Source organism: Larimichthys crocea, chromosome III (genome assembly GCF_000972845.2).
Source record: "Larimichthys crocea isolate SSNF chromosome III, L_crocea_2.0, whole genome shotgun sequence".
Taxonomy (NCBI): domain Eukaryota; kingdom Metazoa; phylum Chordata; class Actinopteri; family Sciaenidae; genus Larimichthys; species Larimichthys crocea.
The window spans coordinates 30,919,303-30,942,021 of record NC_040013.1 but is presented as its reverse complement, the minus strand read 5'-3'; the positions used below and the strand labels follow the sequence as shown (position 1 = coordinate 30,942,021).

The 22,719-nt window shown below is 38.7% G+C and overlaps 1 protein-coding gene across 5 annotated transcripts in view; it reads right to left on the bottom strand.

The window, feature by feature from the left end:
* The window catches only part of ccser1 (coiled-coil serine-rich protein 1), a 111,920-nt gene that overhangs the window by 75,276 nt on the left and 13,925 nt on the right, over nt 1-22,719 (bottom strand). For all 5 annotated transcript variants that reach the window (XM_019259909.2, XM_019259910.2, XM_019259908.2 and 2 more), the window contains exons 5-6: nt 17,118-17,208; nt 12,960-13,065 (exon numbers count right to left, since the gene is read on the bottom strand). In XM_019259909.2, the coding sequence (XP_019115454.1) occupies nt 12,960-13,065; nt 17,118-17,208 (197 nt within the window). The remainder of the gene's footprint in view (nt 1-12,959; nt 13,066-17,117; nt 17,209-22,719) is intronic.

The following is a 22,719-nucleotide window of genomic DNA, read 5'->3' as shown; positions in this document are numbered from 1 at the left end:
CATTTGAGTCACACAGTCCATTAAACAGTAAACAGGCCTCTGGAGCAGGATGTCTTTGGTCTCTGGTGCATGGCCTCTGTTCTTTGTCTCACCTTCAACACTTATTTAGGACAGCTGGGGACAAACACAGGGAGGAACTTTCAACAGGAGTCAGGGCTGGTCAATGTCACAGTAGTCCACATCTTTTTTTTGCAAACAGTAAAGCTCAATCGAAGCACCACAACTACAAACACTTATCTATACAATCTTGATCATCATTCATTGCTTGAAGTCTACTTTACTTCTTCTGTCACTTTGAGAGCTTCAGTTTAACCCAAAGTATATTTTTTAAGTGCTTGTGATGTAAAGCTACTTTATATTCCACCAACATTAAAAACAGTTGCAAAACAAAGATGAAGCTCTCTTTCTGTTTTGTAGTTTCAACTTAGAATTACGTGACTAAGTTTTAATTTGGTCTGTTACATCTTGCCTGGCCGCTCATACACAAAACATATCAAATACATGGAAGATAAAGACCTTAATTTACAGGTTTGTACAATTAGAAATGTAATTGCATGGCTGTATGCCTGTTGTTGTGGTTTATAAGCTACAATTTTCATTTTCTACATACTAATTGAGTGTGCGTGCAAGGCGCACACTATATGTTATTTTAGGATTAACATTTACCCTTGATTGAAGGTAAGCCGTTCATGAGTATATTTAACACTCTTCTCACACAATTATACAAGAAAAACTAATTCTAAAAGGTTAGACGTAGTTTCACAGCTCAGGGTCAATGATATTCTTGTTAGAAAGAAAGAAATTACGTATCACGGTCAGTTTTCCAGTCAGAAAGTGGTAAGAGTAGGAAATAATTGACAGTGTTTAAATAAGTAAAAATAACTTCGACGCTGAGATTCATAAATGCTTTTCCTATTCACAGCAATTAAAAAAGCAATTGCAGTCTACCTTTTCAGTGAAAAGGTAGAGATTACTCTTACTTAAAGAGATGTTGAATCTTCAGATTCAAGGCCAATGTGCTCTAAAAAGGGTAAAACTATTAACAATGAATAGATTGTGTTTTTCACACAATGATAATTTTTCCAAGTTATAAAATTGAGGACTCTTAAAGCACAGTGGCATGACACAGGAACAAACAAACACACAGACGGGGAACAAACAAACACATCTTGTGCAATCAGAACGTTTATCATAGAATAATGCTTTAAATGGGTCATGTAAAACTCTGCCATTTCAGGCAAACAAAGCTGCAATCAAGAAACCGGAAAAACAACTAAAATGAACCAATAAAATCAATTCTTGCATGAACATTTCCCTGCAAAGCTGTGATATTTTGACAAAAGTGCTTAAAGGGGGGCTGTGTATCTCACCTTCTTTATGACATTTTCAAAAGGTGAGCTGAGAAAATACCAACTTCCTGTCGGAAAACCGCAAAGACAACCAGCGAGTTTGCAGTCTGCATATCAAGAAAAAAAAGAGAGGCAGCTAAAACGGGGCAGCTCTTTATCATCCAGAGACCGTGTTCACTTTGACTGATAGCCATTTAGAGGGGAGGTGGAAGGAAATTAGATGCCTTTTGTCCCATTCTCCCAGAAAAAATCACCAAGTAAACAGGGGTGGGAGCATTAAGTCAGACGGCAAATTCTCCAGGAAAAATGTTCCTTGAGCAAAACAAGACCATATCACTAAAATATCGATCGACGTAAGCCACTCCAAAAACCCCTCACTGAAAAGGTCGGACTGAATTGCTCCCTCATTTGCCCTTTATTCTTCACTGGTCTACCATTCTTGATTTACCATTCTTCCTTTCACTGTCATCCATTCCAACACCTCCCTCCTCTGTCTTTCTACACCTCCTTCTCATTCTCTGTCTATTCATCAGTCTGCAACCCTCCATCGCTCTCTCCAAACTCTCCCCTCTTACTTTGTCTTTGTTCACCTGCCCTTCCCTTTTCCAATCCCACTCTACTCTTTGCCCGAGCCCTCGTCGTCTGTCTCTCCAGCTCTTTTCCTTGCCCGTTCACCTCCCCCCTTACAACCCCCGCCCCTCTAAAACTTTGACAACCACAACACAAAACTGATGCAGTATCAAAGCCTAAGGTGTCCCCCTGGGGATTCTGTTAAGCACCTCAGACAAATGTCGATGAAGCCTGCTGTCTTTTGAGGATAGGTGAGCTCCGTCTGTCACGCAGCCACGGGTGTTTTTCTCTCCCTTAAACTGTATTCTTTCAAGCTTTTGTTCCTGCCTGGCATCTCAGAGAGTAAACTTTCTCCATTTATTTCTCTGTTGCTGCTCTACCCTTCTATCTAGGCGGGTTGAATTGAGCGTAAATAAATGACATATGATCAATCATGCACTCTTCTGTCTGACAGTTTGTGTCGAGGGGTGCAGTGGCAGTCTCTCTCTCCAAAGTTGTTTCTTTTTTTTCCCCCTCTCTCTTTTGTTTTGTTTCTGTGACTCTGAGCCTGACACTATTGCCCTTTCTCCAGGTTTCACCCAAATTTCAGGTTTGGCTTCTTCTTTTACCTCTGTGGAGCACATCAAATCCACAGAGCGACAAAAAAATGAGTGGGTGAGGGGTTCAAACAACACTCCTCTGAAAAAATAATCATAGAGGTGCCCTCATACAAGGCATTTACTGCTCCAGGAGACAAGAAGTGGAATATTTCTGGCTAAACTGAGCAACTGAGGGCTGTAGGAAATGGGAATACTACTTAAATTCACCTTCACGGTCATTTCTGTGTCCTTTGTCATGCTGAAATTAGTGGCAGAAATGGCATTTTGTGATTATTTCATTTTCAGTTTCCTATTTTAACAACCTAGTTGACCTTGTTGCCAATGTAGACTCATCTGTAACATCATTTTAGTGTGAATAGTGTGAATACAGGAAAGCTGTTCATGTATTGCACAAAAAAGTAACGATAAGGGATCGTCATGCAAAATCCTTTTCAAGTTCTGTCATCGTGTACCGGAAGTCAGTTTTTTACATATTTAAACATGAACACAATGTATTATATTTTAGGAATAAAAGAGTTAAAACATTGGTAGTATATCTATAGCATTCCTTAAATCAGATTTGAAAATGTTGTACCAGCAATAATCCATTTTAAACGCAGATGTTAGAGTTTTATGTCCTTTGATATTTTGGACCTTAAATCTGCCTTCAAGAGTTTCAGCAAAATAAATTGAGCAGAGTACCTGTTACACTGAATTTCACTGGTTTCACTGAGGAAGGAACAAAACTAAGAACTGTTCGAGTTCTTGAGTGACTGTTTCGGTGACAGCAACACTGGCAACGACTGCCAAGTTGCCAGTGTGTGTGTGTGCATGTGTGTATGTGTGTGCGTGAGCATGTCACAGTGTATATTTTTGACTGCAGCTACAGAATAGACAATAATTTTCAAGCCAAGTCTCATCTGCAGGTAATTACCTCACAAATCCGTGCACGCCGCACACACACATACATTAGGAAGTGCACAGCACAGTGGAAGACAAGTCTGTTCAGTGATGATAGATGTTATACAGGCCGGGAGGCCGTTCCTCTACTCAGGGTCATCTGTCTTTTCACTGTCATATGGCGATAGACCGACATGCTCACCCCATTTCTCTTTTTTTACAACTTGCACGTTTTCTCTCTCTCTCTCTCTCACACACACACACACACACACTGCAGCTTTGAATGGGCTATATGTACGTGCATGTAGAGAATAGGACACTGATAGGAGTCGATTAGAGGATCCCACAAATGGGCGGTCCCAATTAGAGTTTATATAGATGTAGTGTTACACCAGCTAGTGGCCAAAATTGGAACTGAGAGACCATGTCAGTGTAAAGATAATTACAACTAAAACACTTAAGGATTAAAGTGCAATTAAATATTGTCACAGAGATGCTTCTCTCTACAGTATTTTCAGAGTAATTACACAAAGTGAGGAGTAAACGAGAAAGTATACAATGGAGGAGTGTGAAAATGCCCCCTTCCTTTTCCATTGTACTCCTTCTGTTGTGACAATTCATTTGACGCTTTTCCTTCCATCTCACCTTTCCCCTTTATTTATTTTTCTCTTGCTCACTCCCCCTCCTTTTCTGTTTTATCCTCACCGTTCACCATGTAGTTTTTTTCTCTCGTCTCCCTCTCCCTTACACTCTCCTCTCTATCCTTCCGACTCACCCCTCTCCCCTTCAGAAGCCATTTCTCAACAGGAGAGTTAGAAGTGATCCATTTCACCAACCTGAAAAAGCCAATTATCTGCCTTTTTATGACTTTCATTATTTTACCGCTCACACAGTGTTTTATTACTGGGCCGTCGGCTCCCAGTACTGACACATAGCCTGCGCACACTCACGGGCATTCGCATCCACATGAGCAATAAACAACACACACCTAGAGCCGACAACAAAGAGACACACACACATTTCTACATGCACACATAGATAGCTGGTTTTACGTAATGTTAAGTTGGTGTGTGAAGTGACGAATAATGACTGCTAGTCAAATAAATTCTCTGTGATTGAAGTGCATTATCTTTAGCAGCAGTGAAGAGGAGTGGGTTATACCCTTGCCAATCACAAATATAAAGACTGCATTGTCTCATGAATAATAACAGTAAAGGACACTTTAACACAGAGACATGACGAGTAAGGCAGTCAGTCCCCTATTCCAACATATCCCTCATTAAATTTTTACTGACAACAATATATTCACAGGGACAATCTAATATACACCTGCATATGGCTGTGTGTAATACAAACATCTGTTTGTCACATGTTCACTTGTCGCATGTATGTACATGTAAGGTATAGCGCAGTTACTGGAGAATGATCGCCCTCATTTGTCACTTCTTTCCATTTGACAGACACAGCGTGCTCATCTGCATTCAGCACCTGAGGCTGCGGATGCTTAATGCTGCCATTAAACTCATCTCAGACATAAAGTGCATCTGTGACTAAAGAGTGAGCACAAGCCAAGCTCCAGGCAGTGAATCTAATGGTGAATTCAGGTCTTTAGACAGAGAAAAGGGAGAGAATATTAAACAAATGTATATGGCAAGGGTAACTTTGTGATTAACCTAATTGTCCTTTATGCTTTCCTTTGCACTCTGCGCTTGTTTTCCAAGAAATCTATGCAGTCTGCCTCTTTATTTAACCTTTGCTCCACTCCTGCCCCTCACTCACTAAGTATGTTTTCCTTCTGAGACTGCCCACTTGCCCACTGCCTTGGCATCTGTGAGTATAATAATATTAATCCCATTCAAAAAGCCTGGAAACGTCCACACTAGCCTTTTCGTGGGATGTCAAAACCTCTTGTTGCTTGGAGAGATCTATTTAATATCGGTCCCATGAGTCACATTATATGTTCCTATTTCAGAGAACATTGCCAAGCCACATTGCCCAAAATGTTTATCACGTATCAAAGCCTTGAAGTGATATTCTACTAAAGTGCTTCATTTTTAGCAACCCTGCTATGAGTTGACAAGGTCCTCTATCAAAGTTTCATGCCAGTCCTTTGAGTTTAGATTGTCAAGCAAGGATTTCTTCTACTGTTTAACTGAATTATACGAGTGTGTTTAAAAGCAATTTTGCCTGTTTGCAATGCTAAATAATGAGAACTAATAACATATAATAACATGAATGCTAAAGGTGAAAATAGATCACAGAAGCAACCACTGGTTGACTGCGGCTGAGTTTTTTTTTTTTTTTTTATAAATTCACATCAATAAATCCATGTTAAAAATTGCCCACCCAAGGGGGAATTGTTATTTGAATTAATGTTCGTCTATTCTATTCATTACTTAAGGACATTATAATTCTACACTAGTTATCCAAAAGCCACGATAATAAAGGACCAGAATTTCAATTACCTCTTAATGTGTTGTGGGTGTGTTTATTCAAGAAATCTCGCCCTCATTACATTTCACCTGACCCTGCAGCTACGAGCAGCTAAACTTGCAATAGATGAGGTGGGACTTGCAGAAAGAAACATTAGCGTAAAACACCACAAAAATCTATATCCAGCAGCAAGCATATGATACTGTATTCTTTGCCTAAGCTAACAATATGTAGTAGATATTACTATAATCATACTGTCAATCCAACAGTGTGACACAGAGTTCACAGTGTTATAAGATGCAATATAAAAGTAGGCAGATCTGTACAATTACAACCAGTTTAGGATAAGTTTTTCAGTCAGATGCATGTGTTCACTCTTCATATTCTTGAGGACAATAATTTTGTGAGTTTATGGAGTTGGTGCACATAAAGATCATTTCCTAGAATGACACGCAACACGCAGCTCAGATTCTGATGTAATGAAATGGAAATGTGTCAAGGTGCCACAAATAAGTTCCTCTAGTCCGGGATGTTAAAGACATGCATGCTCCTCATCAAGCAGCAAAACTGTGCCGCATATTGATGTAGAGGGACGTTGGTGAGCAGGATATGAAGATGCAAATGTAAAAGTTGTTTATTTAAATAAGACACTGGCCACCTAATTAGGTTTCATGTTACAGTGACAGATAGAGAAATCTTGCTTGGGTTGTGTTTATAATTAAGTGTACGTTTACTGCATAAAGCAAAATTTACCAGTTCTAGAAAAACATTTTTTTCTCTGTCAAAGTTTAAAATCCACCCACTGACTCCTCTAAAGCTCGCTAATTAACACATTGGCTCTCATTTGTTTGTTCCGCAGACAAACAGAAATGTAAAAACAAGTGGTTTTAACTGTTTCTTTACAAACAGAGGTTTACCCCCCCCCATAAAAATCCAATACATCTGTTCAGCATCTGCAGATACACGTGGGTTGCCAGACATGGTCAGTGAGCACAGGTTATAGTTTGATCTCTGAGCAGGCAAAATTATACCAAACCTGGCAACATCAATGAAACAGTGCCAGAATGAAGTGGATGAAACGCTCTCTGAATCGCAAATTATTGTTTTTAATATTTCTGTAGGCTAGTTGTCTCCCTTGCTTCTAGTATATCTCCTAAGATGGAATAAACATATCTCGACTTGGCACACAGATATCAGATTGATATTATCTAACTTGTGAAAAAGAAATGATGCATAACAGATACATCCTCAAAAGTTGAACTCTTCATTTAAACTGCCATGTACTTAGCCAAAAACAAATTCCAGTTACAACCCACTGACTAAAAAAGCCACATTTTCCTGATGACTGCAGTTTCTCCAGCCTCTAGTAGTTCGAGGTGATGCTGACGCTAGCTGCTACAGAAACTCTCAACCAATTCTCATCTCGTGCGAAATATTCATTATTTGCTGCGTCCGATTTTTTGTTGTTATCAGTAGAAGGAATGTGTTTGAGAAAGCAACAAGCAGGGTGAGAAACATATTAATGTATCACAACATAATGCACATTTTAGCATTTTGCTGTACATTTTCTTAGAATCAGGCTCTATTCTCAGCATGCGGTCTCAAAAATATATTTGAGATCAATATGTAAGAGTCGACAACAAAAAGGCTGAGAAATAACGTCAACCTTCAGGAAAACTAAAGACTCATGCTATGCCCTGCGATATTTTAACAAAGAATAACAGTTTATGTCACTTATATAATAGCTTTAATTTTCTGGAACAGACTACTTGACAAAAAAAAGCAATGGAAAGCAAAGGAACCAGTTGCCAATCTGATGTTTTTCTCTGCGTGACAAATCAAAACCACAAGTTCTCAATCAAAGAGAGGAGTGAATAAAAAAAAATGAAGCCAACACTCATTAGTCTTCCTATGTTGAACATTTATAAACCCAATAGAGTGATGAAAATTAGAAACTAAACAAGAGCAATGGACTAAACTATGACAACAGATGCACCCTACAAAATGTTTTACATGTTTAGTGTATTAAGCAGCTCTGGAAATTTGAATAAATAGCCCTAGATTTTTCTCTGAAACTTCTGAAGAGAGTGATGCTGAGCTGGTACAAGCAATCTGTGGGGACGGACTGTGAGGACAACAAAACCGTCTCCATAAAAAGAATGTGTCAGGAACAAAATAAGTGACAAATCTTCTTTGATACATTGTAAAACAGTCAAAAAATCACAGATTAATACAAGATAGAAAATAGTTTTGTCACCGCTTGTTGGAATAACATATGAGGCATCATTGTATACAAGACTGAACAGAGGAGTAGGAAAGTCTTCTGTGTTCCCTCTAACTCCCACTGCATGCTGCATGCGTGTCTGAAAATCATGCTGCAGTACATTTTATGTGTCCCCAGCTTCACTGTGAGGCTCAGCTGGATTCTTTATGCTTGTCTATTTTTATAAATGTGCATGTGTGCATCTGAGTGAATGTTTGAAAGCAGACGCCTTTCTGTAGGAGGAGACGTGCGTGTTATTTCTGCTGACTATATTAAGTCACATGGGATTAGACAGTAACTTAGCTGATAGACTTTATGAGTCATATTAACATTAAACTAATTTGTTCCTCTGTATGTGTGTGTGTGTGTGTGTGAACAAAATCTATATAATCACAGATTACATGTCTCTGTGGGAGACAACAGGGCCAAATGAGAGTACATCACTATGTGCCATATCTACCCGTGAAAGGAGTGTCTTTTCGAATAACAAGACGCCTTCTCTTCGCAGCTCAGCACTGCCTGAATATAATAATACAGCTGAATAAAGTATGACAAGTATGACTTCAGTCCCTTCCTTTTCTCCTCCAACTACAAATGAGGGTCACTCAATGTACAATTGTGGAAGCGACCTTGTATAGCCTGAGGCATGTGGTAGGATGCTGATAGTTTTTTGGGAGTGTACTTAGTATGACTTGGCAGGCTTCAACGTCACGATGTAGACACACACTTTGTGCATTTGGGTAATATAAAATGGAGAAAAAAACCAAACAAACTCTGAAGTCATCTTTAATTATTTTTGTCACTGGAGAAAGCTGGACCTGTCCACAGATGTTTCCATTTTTCAAATAAGCCTGAATGTTATAGCTACTGTATATAAACACTATATATAAAGCTGTGTGAGAATTGAGCCTTTCATGAGTACGTACTGCACATTGACAGACAAGGACACCTCTGGGTGTTTGCATGTCCTCTCCTTGGACTACCTGTCTTCTGCATAGTAATCACAAGCCATGAAAAGAGAAAAGGGGGGAAAAAAAGAAAAGAGGAAAAGGAAAGTGAACACTCAACAGGCAGACTGCCGTTTCCATAGCAACAGGCAAGCTATATCCCAACTGTCAAAATTTAATTTCCTCTGTGTCTTTTTCTATAGGAGAGATGGGGGAGAAGTCGAAAGCTTAACACAAAACACACATTAGAATACATCACGCATACAAATATTCAGTGCTCACTGATCTAATATGCCCTCCACCCGCCTCTTCCACCAACCACAGGCACTGAGGCACACTCTTTATTGTATTATTGTTATACAGTGAAGATGAGCAATATTATGTAAGTATTGCAACTGGTAAAAAAAAGGGCTTAACATGCAGAAGAGGGTTTTATGAAATAAAGCACACGAAAACTAATTATTTAGCTGATGCAAACATAATATTTTTGGCTCATCTACATTCTGTCAATACGCAGCCTTGTATGACATGCATATAATTTGTTGTTTTCAACATTTAAATATGAACTTTACATCCGATCCACATCAGGAATTCAAAAAGCTTTCTTTTACTTAAGAGCTGCTGCAAAGCCTTTGTAAAGGAAACACAGCACTCCAATAATCAGCCACAAAAGATCAAATTGTTACCTTGGAAATAGGCACTTTCCACCATTTCTGAATATTTTTTTTTTTTTTTTACAAAATGGCCCCAGAAACGTCACAGAAACATCACATTTATTTATAGGTTTTTTGTTTTTTGTTTTTTTTTTATTCTTACCCTTGTAGTTTTCTTCCAACCAATGACTACGTGATACGGTGTCTGTGTTGATTGATCTCGTTCACCGGCTACTGTGCACCATGTACAATGTGATGGACATTTTTTTTTGTCCTACATTCAAGTGAATATAAGACAAAGTATTAATGTTTCCAGTTTCCTGTCTGTCTCTCCGCCTCTCCACATTTATTAACCCACAAAAATTAGGAACTCATATTTTCCACCTAACGTTTACTGCTATAGCTTTGTTATTGTGGCATTAACGTTAACAAAGTAAAAAAAAAATGAATGCCTGCCATTAAAACCATCCAACTGTCATACATAAAAGAGGGTGTGTGCATGTGTATGTGTGTGTGTGTGTGTGTGTGTGTGTGCATGTGTATGTGTATGTGTGTGTGTGTGTGTGTGTTTAGCAGATGTTCTGTGTAGCCTGTCAGACAGCCAGCAGTATCCTACAGCTGATACTCTCTCTGGACAGGCTGAATGACTGACAGGTGTGTGTATATATGTGTGTGTGTGTTTGTGTGTGTGTGTGTGTTTGTGTTTTCCTGTGTGTGAACAGAAGGGAGCTTGCTTTGCCTCCAGCAAATCAATGTCCCCTCGAGGGAATGTGGAACCTGAGACAAAGAGCGAGAGAGAGACCGAGAGAAAAAGAAAGACAGCGAGAGAGAAAGAGCAAGCCCTGGGCAAACACATTTTGCTCTCTTTCCCCTCTCCAGACTCAGCTTCTTCATTCACAGATTTTACACAATTTCCAGTAAAATGAGTGAAAATGTTCAGCAAGAAGAAATCAGTGAAGACGCTGAACTAGCACAGTGGGAAATTAACCCCTGCCAGCAGCTACATGTTCATCAGGGCAAGAAACCTAGACCTGAATCCATTATATAACTTGCCACAGAGTTGAAATGGATCAAAACATGTTGAACTGGCATGGATTCGCAATTCCATGATTTTTTTTTTTTGTGGGGGGGGGTTATGTTTAAGTTAACTTTGAAATCAAAAGACAGACAAGTCTGAGAGTCTATCTGCCTCAACTGTGATGATTTGTCTTCTTTATCTTCAGCTGCATTTCCCATCCGGTCTCTTTTTTTAATGCTTACTGAGGATACTCTGCGGCTCTGCACTTCAGCTACATAAACTGCTCCCTTGCTGTGGAGAAGTTAACTGAACACACACTTCCCCCTAAGCCCCCTATATCATATCACTGTCTGACTGACAGTAGCAAACACACTGTTAAATTGTGTGGTGCGTCTACAGTTTTGGAAGAGTCAAGATTCAAGATTTAAGTGCAGACTGTAAGGTTGTTATAAATGTGGCATATAAAAGAGTAACTAATTAGGTCATCACACAAGGATAAATATGAATTAAATGTGTCACATTAGCTGCGTGGCTCTGGGTTGGACCAAACTAAAAAACCATAACTCATTAAATATTGGATGGATATTTCTTTCAGATGTGGTACACATATTTATGTCTTCACTGGGATGAATAATAACAACTTTGATGATGCACGGACACTTTAAAGATATCAGAATGTTAGCATTGTCACTGTTTGCATGCTCACTAAAAGAACCACTGTGCCCAAGTTGAGCTTCAAAGCAGGCTGCAGACAAAACGGTAGTTTTGTAAGAAGTTAAGTGATCTCAGAACGACACTACAAAATAAGGTTAGGGCAAACTACACAGGTCAGACCATGTGCCCTCATCCATTCATTCCTTGCTTTGCTAAAGGGATACTATTGTAATACAGGCTCTCTGATTGGATTGATTAGGAATTGATTGGATTGGATTATGCCAACCACAATGCTGCAGTCCAGCCAAACTCAATCAAACAGAAGGAAAGTGGTTTCAGACAAATGACATTTTAGCCTTGACCTTGAATACAAAAAGAAATAATGCAAATATTTGTGTGTGTGTGTGTGTGTGTGTGTGTGTGTGTGTGTGTGTGTGTGTAAGTGTATCTATGTGGGCATGAATGGTCCTCCGGTGTTCTCAAAGCAAAGTGGAGAAGTACGTTTAAATGAAACAACCAATGGACTATCTGACAAAAACCTTGGATGTACTGAAAACTTCCAACTTGCACAATGCACTGACGCCGTCTAGACACAGAAAATGTCTCTCTGTTCAATGAAACATTCAAAGAGTGTGAGAAGCTTGATAAAAGCTCTCCTCAGAAACATCTCAGTGGTGTAGTGTAAAGCCTTCAACCTCTAGTTCAAAACCACTCACACAAGTTGACCCGCACTGTCTCTGCAAACAAAGAAGATCATAGCTAGTTTATTCAGGGGAATACATGGGCAGACACATACTTTATTCTACGAGTGCAAGCAGATATAAAATAAATGTAACCAGGGAGTAGAAAGGAGCACTGAAAGGTAAAGTAATAATCATCTGCTGGCTTGTCAGACACACTACCGATACGAATGGTGATACAACTGCTTTATTACGCACTGACTCCATAAAACCAAATAAGCCCTATCCACAGAGCCTCTGTGTGTGTGTTATTATGCATATTTGTGCAGATATATGGCTGTGCATGCATTTCTCTGTGTATGCCCAGCAAGAATGTTCCTGATTCCTCAGTGTAGAGAAGAAACAAGTGGCCAAAGACCAAATCAGATATGGAACCATCCTTAGCAGTGGTACTCGTACGTACAAACAGAAACTCTAAGTGTTCTCTTTTAGCCCTTGGCTACTGGGTGAGAGAACAGAAAGACAGCTAGCATATTCATTCGAATATAACTTATTTATTTATCCTCTGTCTTTATGTGCTTGAGTCTAGTCTAATCTCAAGATCAGCAATTCGTAGAACAGACAACATCCTTGTCTCTGTCTCGAAAAAATATTGTGGCTATAATGTAATTAAGATATACTGCACAGAGGATAGATTCCCCTGTGATCAAGAGAGTAAGTGCATCAAAACAAATCCAACATGCTCCAACTGTATGTTAAGATCAGCCAGTACCAGACAATGCAGCTCTATTATTTCTAGCCCATATACACGCGAATACAAACAAATAGACACACAATCACATGTCCCCATTTGCTTTGTAAGAGTGCAAGACAACTCTGACTCTGCTTATATTAATACAAATGTACATGTTTACCTCTGATTGGTTTCTTTCCCCAGGATGCGTTCTCCTGATGGATCCATGGGGGAGGGGAGCAGGTTGAGACAGGAGGCCAGGGACTGGCTGGAGTCTTCTCTGGACACTGTGCACACACCCAAACACATATGGTCAATACATTAAGTTGAATTTCTAATCTCAGATGACATCTATAATGTATCTAAATATGTAAAGTGACCACAACATAATTTATTTAATATTAAAATAATATCAAAAATAATAACTCAAAGCTAACACTCTCCAATTTAAATTAAAGCTATAAAACACCAGCCATAGCTTATTAAAATTCAGTAGTGATAGTACCGTCATTACTCAAACCTATCAACTAGATTTACCACCGCATGGTTGTATGCCTCTGCCAACCAGTCAAGTTGTAGTTTATATCCATGTCTGTCCAGGCTTGTGACCTGCTCTATCACTTTCAGTCACTCTGACCCAGAAATATATTTTGGTAATGTCTCAAAATGTGTTTCTGGGTTAAGGTGGCTCAGAATTATGCAGCAGGTCATATATGATTGATGTGTTGAAGTCTTAGGAGGAATTCAGTGTATCTTTAGTGAAATGGAATAACTACATTAACATGTATGATTTAAGTGAATATTTTCCAGAGAGAGACGTACTGCCTTCGCTTAGAGAAGAATACAGAGGACTGAGCTTCGTCACGTGGTGCAACAATAATCACTTGAAGCTCAATATCAATGAAACCAATGAGCTTCTAGTGGACCACAAGAGGAAAAGTTCTCATACACCCACTTCTCTTGGAATGGACTTTAAACAGTGAATCCCTCTACACAGAGGTACAGAGACTGCTGAGACTCTGATCCTTCAGTGGGTGCAACAGGCTCCTGCAGATCTTGTGTTAGGGTGGTGGCATCAAGGCCTGCTCTCAACAAGCTTAAGGCAGACCACCTCAGGCTGGTGATCAGGTTGTAACTAGACAGTGTGGATGCAGTGATGAAGAGGAGGACAAGCCGTCTTGGCCATCTCACCCTCTTTTTAACAATTACATTTTGATCATGTGAGCCTGTCCTCTTCCGGGTTTTTCATGTTTTAGTGGAGGTTGTGTGGCTCAAGTCTGTTGGGTGATACCAGGGGTTTCGAACTGCCCTCCCTCCATTCCTCTGTTTTTTTTATTTTTATTTTTGATCCATCTGTAATTACAGTTGGTTCTAAGTATCCCTCCTCTGTTGCGCTTCCTGAAGTTTCTTCCACCTTACATTAATAAATGGCGTTGTTCCTCATCCGGGTTGAGTCTCTAAAGATAGATGTTTGCTGTACAGATTGTGAAGCCCCTTGGGGCAAATGTTTGATTTGTGATATAGGGATATATAAATAAAATAGTTTTTTCTTAAGCTTTGTTGTTTGTTTTCTGCTGTATTTATAGTAGTGGCACCATTTTGCTGCAAAGAAGCTACGTATTCAAAAACGTGGATTTTTTCCACACATATATCTTCAACCCAGCAGCACGGAAGATCTATACAATCACCGTAGTTCCAAGATTAATGTCACCAATTCAGTGTCCGACGAAATATGAAATATGGTCACAATATCCTCTTCTGTTGCTGGGTTATAGGATAGAATAACAGCCAGAAAAGTGTTTTTGCACAATATTATGTCACAGTGAAGTTGACCTTTCACCTTTTTGATATAAAATGTCATCACTTCATCATTTTATCCTATTAGGCATTGTGCGAAATGTTGTCGTACTTAGTGGATGACTTTTTGAGGTCTGGCCAAAAAAACACAGCAAGTTCACAGTGACCTTGACTTTTGACAAGCAAAATCTAATCAGTGCATTCTCGAGTCCAAGTGGACATTTGTGCCAAATTTGAAGAAATTCCCTCAAGGCATTCCTGACATATTGCACTCATGAGAATGAGGCAAACGGATGAACAACCCGAAAAAACATAATGCCTCTGGCCACAGCCGTCGCCAGCACGGAGGCATAAAGATACGTCTGCTTTTAATGGCATATTTGACAGGGCAGTGTGGAAGAGCCAGGAATAAAAGTTGGTGGTGAAGATGAACACTGTTGGCCATAAATTGCTGAGAAACTGCTTGCTTTTTAATAAAGGCTTCAACAAGCCACCTGAGAGGTAAAAATAAGAAATGAATGTGTGTGTGTGTGTGGCACGGGTGTGTGTCTGTGTGTCTACGTGAGCATGTATCTGTTGTTCTGGTCTGCTTTGTGTATACTGCATGAACATGTGTGTGCAGGTGTGCATGTTTGTGTGTGTATGCATTCAAATTAGAGAACCTTACTCTTCCATCGCCAGCACAAAGTCTTAGTCCCTTGACTTTATGAGAACAATTCATCAAACCTTTAATTTCATGCTACAGTCCGCAAACCATTAGGTCTAATGACTAAGCATGCAAACTTGTGTGTTAGTGTGTGTATTAATGATGGTGCCTCCTTTAGTTAGAGAGGTTTTAAATCTCACTTTGTGCGTGCATGCGCGTGTGTGTGTGTGTGTGTGCGTCCGTGCTCAGTTCAAACCCACCCTCCCTCCCAAAACTCTCCAACCCCCATAAGCACAGGAAATTCAGTTTATTAGGGCTGAAGCTCCTGTTATAGTCTTAACTCCACAGTGCTTCTGAGCATTTTACTTTATTTGACTGCAACTGTAATATTCTGTGAATACACCTGGGACTTCAATGTAGCCTGAAGATACAGTAGATAAATCTAACCTCGCATTTATATATTATTTGACTCTGAGACATGTTAGATAAGAGTCGAAGCTAGACATGTGCACACACACCAAAGAGTCAAGCTGAAGGAGAAATGTATCCAGTCAATGTAAATGTTTAAATTATCAACTGTCCACGTCTGTCTACATTGTGTGTTTTTGATGTTTGACATTATAAATATGAACGAATCATTTGCAATCTGAGTTCACAACAAACATAATCAATACTGACTCTATTTGTGAGCTTGAAATTATCATAATATTCCTGCAAAAAACAATTAAATAAAAATAATTTCATTTCACGACGTCTATTCACAACAGAAACAATAAATATCTTCTAAAGACACAAACAAGTTATGCAGTTAAAGTTGGCTGCCACACTCGTTCACTATAGTAATATCCTTATGTGTTGTATGAAAGGAGATTGGGGTGACTGAGTGTGGAGCTTCATGCTGCACTGTGACAGAGCACAAGCAATAATTCTCTGACAGCCACTTTTCAACCACGAGGCATGTCAGGAGGAGTGTGACTGAAATGCCAAAACAACAAAGGAGATAAATCACTGTAAATGAGGCAGCTACATCAAAGTCGTAGCATATGTTAAAAGAACCAGGCAGGAGTTCTGGTTTCATGTTTTGAGGTGATGGAATAGAAGTGGCTTAATGAGGAAAAAGAGAGACAGACAACAGCACGAGAGACAGGAAGACAGCAAAAAGTGGGGTGAAGAGAGGAGAAGCAAGAAAGACGGAAAAGAGAATTAGTAACAATGAGAGAATATGAGCAGACGTTCACTTGAATGGAGGAGGGATAGGTAAAAAGCAAGAGTTTGTATGTGACAGATTCTCTCTTGATTTGAATGCTTAGTTTCTAAGAACACTCAGCCTTATTCCACGGAAACAGCAACACAATGTAAAAAAAAAATTTAAGCCTATACCTACAGTATAGTAGTACCTACAACTAAATAAGTACTGATGCATAAGAATTTAGGCAGATGCAGAAAAACAGCTTGTTTGTCAGTTAAAGGTCCAGTGTGTAAGATTTAGAAGGATCTATTAACAGAATGTGGCATTAATGGAATAAAATATGCTTAACTATGTTTTTAATTAGTGTACATTAATAGTTACCTTAGAATGAACCTTTTTTATCTTCAGTACCCAAGGGTCCTCTTCCACAAAGTACACCATGGTGAAACACTGTTTCTACAGCAGCTCAAAGTGGACAAACACCTTGTGTTTTTCATCTATTTCACAGCCAATGTAGTTTCCTTTACATGCTCAGAACTGAATGGTGTGGCAAGGTGGTTGCAATCACCAAACTATACACAGAATAGAATAGAATAAGTGTGGAAAAAGAGAACTGTTGTACAATCTGTTCCATCTTCAAGCCTGTTGTGTGCCTCAGTCACACACTTGACATTCAGACTTTAAGTGTTATCAGGTTAAAAATGTACCGTGTCGATGTCGCTGATCGTCAGAGAGGTCCAGGTCCAACATAAGATCATCTTCATCAAGCTCTGAGGAACCCAGGTTGTTTAAAACATCCTGCAGAGAAAAAACAAAACCCAAAAACTTAAAACAAACAGTATACGGTGATAGGGTTGTTTTGTATTCATAACACAGGTAATGGAATTAAACTTTTGGTCTAAAAACATTAAACATTATTATGCTTTAATACTGCTGCCATTAATACCCAACACGTTCAGCAAACCCTGAGGAAGAAGAGAAACATGTCATTACAAATGAAAATCTTATGTTCATTTTTAGAAACTGTGAGGTGGCTGGAGCACAAGCTCGATGCTACACTACTGTCACACCCACACTTGCACATACAAAATCAATTATAGAGACAACTTGGTGACTTTTTTGCGAGTTTTAGTGACTTTTCAGTCCACCTAACTTCTAATAAACTACCAAAAAATTTAGTGACTTATTCAGACCATCAGGAAAAAGGACAATTAAAAGTGATTGTGGCCTCAAGTGATTTTAAGTATTAATTCAGATAGAAGTGCAGGGAACAACTAGCAGGACGTCCATGGTGGACACGGCAGATTGAATCAATTAAGTGATGCTTTATTAAACTATATTCATAATGTAGAATAACAAAAAACTCTTTGGGATATTATTATTTTACAATTATTTAAATTTTCAAAGAATTCAAGTGATACAGATACCAGAAAAACAATCAGAGAAATTTTATCAAGGTTAGAAATGATATCGATGTTTTAGTTAAGAGATGTGTGTTCGGATGTTATTAGGTAACAGGATTTTTTCCCACTTAGCCTGCGCTCAATGAGCTATTTAGTGCCTCCTCACTGTATCCAAGCTCACAGAAACATATTGCTATCCTGCGATGTGGGGCTCATTAGGGTTCGGTTTGAGAAATCAATGAATGTGCTAAATGAGGCTATAGTTTGGAGTAACATCTGTCAACATTTTCTGTGCTTCTTAAGCAAATAATACTTGCTGTACAAGAAAAACTTTGAAAATCTCCATTAATTCACTCTTCTCTCTCCAACACAAAGAGAGGAAGGCCATTACTTGGCCATGTAATTTTCTAAACTGTATTCACAATCCAAGCTTTCAAAAGCATCCGTCTTATGTCTTTAACTTGATTTTGTCAGTTCTAAATTTAATCTAACAAAATGCACCATTTTTACTTCCATCTTATGGAGAACAGAATGTTCTTTGCCAATACTACACAGCTAATAGCACTGATATCCTTTCTCAGAAGAAAAAAAGAAAATAGCAGCAGCAGGGGCATTGTGAGGATTGCTTGACTTTTTCCTTTAAGGCTATAAATCAAACTATGCTAATGCTTCTGCACTCCAGCATGTACAGTAGCATATTCTTTAGTCTGTAGAAGACAAAAGCAAAAACATAAAAACCTTTCACAATAAAAGGGTAAACACAGAAACAAATTTAGAGTACAAATTTACAGTACTCGACATGAGCTTACGAGATCCATTTTGAAAAGTTGACAAATCCAACTAAATTCAAAGTGGGACAAGAACGACAATAAACACACATTTAAAATAAGGTAAACAAGAAATAATTGTGGAAAAAACACAATTACACTGCAAATAAGTTTGGTACCTGAGGTATGAAAAACTCCAGATAAATCCCCCAGTTGGCCTCATATCAAAGCCAGAGGTATCTCACCTGCCTACCTCCTCCCACTGTTTAAACTGCATTAAATGAACCAATGAGTGAGAAATCAGTGTGACCGCTCTAAAACCCCAAAAAACAGATTCAAATCTACCTTCAAATCTAAAAATATATAAATAAACTCAGCTAATGTAGTTTAAATGTTAGAAATTACTGATAAGATTTCCCCAATCCTTTATCCATACGAGTATGGGGAGTCACATTTCACCATTTCATGCCCACCACAAAATCTTCATTTGCAATCTTGCAGTAAATGCTCCCATATGATCTTGGAATTATTATGAGATTATAATGATGCATGATGCCGCCTCTGATTCAGTCACATATCAAAAGTCAATGCTGCCATCTGATGGTCAGTAAAGGGAAATCCACGGCATAAAATAAATTGGCAGAATTAAGAGTGGCAAATTTAAAAAAAAACAGCCTTGCATACGAGAAATGCTTTAAACTATATATACATAAATGTAGCAGGGAACCCAATTGGTAAAAATAAGACAGATCAGATTAAAAGTTGTTCCAGATCACAAACTGCCAACATAAGCTTCCCTGGTACCATGCTGACACCATCAGCAGGTTCCTTTCCAATTACAAAGGGACATGGCAATACCATGGTAAAATAATATTTGCAGATGATTCTGCATATCTGATTTAAACGGTATACAGTGTGGGTGCACTATACTGTAAGACTTAAGACAAATACGGGTAATAATGAGCACCACGAAGCACTCTTTGTACAGTAAACTGAATTATCCTGATGCAGCAAATCTACCCAGCCTGATAACCCCACAAGGCCAAAAGAACTAATTATTCATTATGAATAGTGCTTTGACCTGGTTCTGAACACATTTATTACCTGAAACTATGTTTTAGACAAGGTTTTCAAAATGATAGTAAGTGGGCGATGCTTAGTACAGGCTTTCAGAGCACTTAATATTGGTTGAAAGGCCACTTTTGTGCACTTACAAAACAAAAAACTTGAACAAAAGGGAAATATCAAGAGCCCCAAACTAATATGTGCCAGTCTCATGGAGGATCTGCAGATGCAGATGCATCCCAAAGTCCTCTAACCAACTCTGTTCAGCTCCTAACACCATTGTTTGGACATAAACAACCACACAACCGCACAATGTATTAATCTCCTCCCATCTGAATACATAATCGATGCTGAGAGACATGCCTAACTATTTACACCTTTGTCTATTTGTGTGTGTGTGCCTGTGTGTGGGAGACAGAGATTTTTCAAATAGCTAAATCAATGTTCTCCAAGGCCATAGCTATGTGAAGCCAATGTGGTCTATGTATGAACATGTATATTACTGTTTTTTCACCAGATACTATTGCACCAATAAACATCAGAAAAAGACCAGAATGCATTTCAGTGTAATGCAATCGAACAGAAGACCTCATTTCAGGCATTAAAGCTAATAGCTAAAAGGTATTGAAAAAGAAATGAAGACCCATACCGTGTGATACTACTGCACACAGACTTCATTTGAAGCTAAATTACCCATTTTAATGTGGCCCTCTAACCACAGAAATGTGTTAATATGATTTTACAACCTAGAGATGTCACCTTTTTACCTCGCTTATGTGATTTGAGTGAGTATAATCCTTGAGTTAATAGAGATAATATCAGATTCGTGTCTCATTAAAGAATGGCTCCATCTCTTAACTGCCAAGCAAAATGACATCCAAAACAGCGATGAGACGAAGCAAGAGGTTCTTTTCATCCATTAAAAGCCACTGGTTTCTGTTCACACTATGTGGCAATCATATAGTCTATGGAAGTTACATTTATTCAGTGGCTTTAGGGTGGTAAATGCATTAAGATCAAGGGAGAGAGATTTGGCTTTGCAACCAGGTACTATGGCTTCTAGCGATGGAAAAATATACGGACTAACAAATTACTTTCATTCTGTCTGAGCAGACACTTCACAGCCAGTTGTGTTTACAATGCGCCTGAGGGAATAAAGGATTGAATGTCCAGTCATATCGTAAATCTGTTTGCTGAGTGAAAAGGAACTGATTTTTACCCACACTCACCTGACATTTGGTTTTTCGACTATCAATACAGAGTAATCACTCATCCCAGGGTAAAGCCAACATCCTTTTTGCAACTCAACAAGCAATGCCATTTAAAATCTAAGAGAGACAAATACTCCCAGTGTTTTATACTGAGGTGAATATTCTAATCCAGGTTTCCGAGCACATTCTGTATTGTAAAGGCTATAACTCTATGTGAATATGTTATGACTAATGCTGCTCTGCTGAGTCATAGCTTAAACAGAGATATCTACATTTCCTACTTGTGCAATAGTCTTGATGTGAAAATGATTTTTAGAAGATTAAGCACTCAGCAAGGACATATTGTAAGACATCTGCATGTCTATTGCTCTTTTGTACAGGAGACATTTTGACATGTCCTAGAAGGAAAGGCAGTGTGTAAATAATAACATGAAAAACAACTTCATTCTGTCTGGCTGCTCGAGTTACCCAGCCCTGGCATTGTGCATGCCTGGTCGGACGAATGGCTTAAGGTGCAGTCAGATTCTTTGCTCCGTATTTATTTCTAAGCAGAACAGGGCGAGACGTACTTCCAGTTGCAAATTGACCCACCATTTTTGCTCCCTGCATCAGTCAACTTGATTGAACTTTGACCTGTAGAGTGGTTAGGTTCACAGATGCCAAGCCAGTTATCGAGAAGGGGGTGTGATTGAGCTCTCGTTTCAGAATATATTGATTTTATTCTTGTTTTACAAATGCACAGCGAAATGCCAAAGCATCGGAGACGGAGGAATGAGTACAAAGACGGTTACAGGAATGAAAGACAGTGAAGTGTTTAATAAGAAGCTGTATTATTTATGGACTGCTTTTGTTAGCCTGCTAGTCCTGCTTCCTCAGTTTATGATTAGAATCTTACCCGTGTCATTTCCTGTTTTGACTCCTTTTGCCACAACACGCACGAAGAAATTTTCCTTCCAAAATATGACCTCTGAAAGCACTTTCACTTAACACGGAGAAACTGTCAAAACATCGACCGTTAAAACTGTGTATTGTTGCTTAGGATGGTCTGTTGATGTATAACTTAAGGCTAAGTAATACATCTTGAGCACTAATAGTATATTTAACTAAATAGAGCCTTAACTTTACCATACCAAGGTACTTCATATTACAAGCTTACAATTACATCTGAAGAATTTCATGCCAGCCGATTTGATAGCTTACTCTGAGTCATTTTTAAATAAAACAAGAGAAAAAAGTACTCGGAAAAAAGCTTTTAAAACTCTTTAGCCACATTCCTGTGGATGAAAATAAGTTTAGTGGATTAAGAGAAACATTTTTTAAATCTTGTTTCTACAGCAGAGGTTGTCAATTCCAATCCTCGAGGGTTGGAGTCCTGCAGACTCTTGTTCCTCTCTCCTAGCTAATAAGCCCCTAACTGACTATTAACTCCATTCTTCTCAGGTACATTTACAATTATATTAGCCTGCACACTGGTTCAGTTCACACATTTAGAAGTTATTTTGACATAATCACCATGAAATATTAAACATAATGAGTCAGATAAGAGCATTTACCCCTAATATGCATAAATGTATGTGAACCTGCTGGTTTTCCCATAACAGAAGTGGTCCATAGCATACAAGAAGTAGTTTAAGTTCCTTCTTAATATGCAAATGAAGCCAGCATGATGTATATTGTTTATGAGAAACTCCAGTACACAGTTTACCACAATAATGTTGCAATTTACTGAATTTCTGAAAAAGTTCTTAAATTCACCATCTATTCACATAATAAAACTACTACTGCTGTTGATTTTACAACATTTTTGGCTCATCTAGCCATTGGTGCCAATAACTATAAATGGTTATGCATTAGTCATGGGAC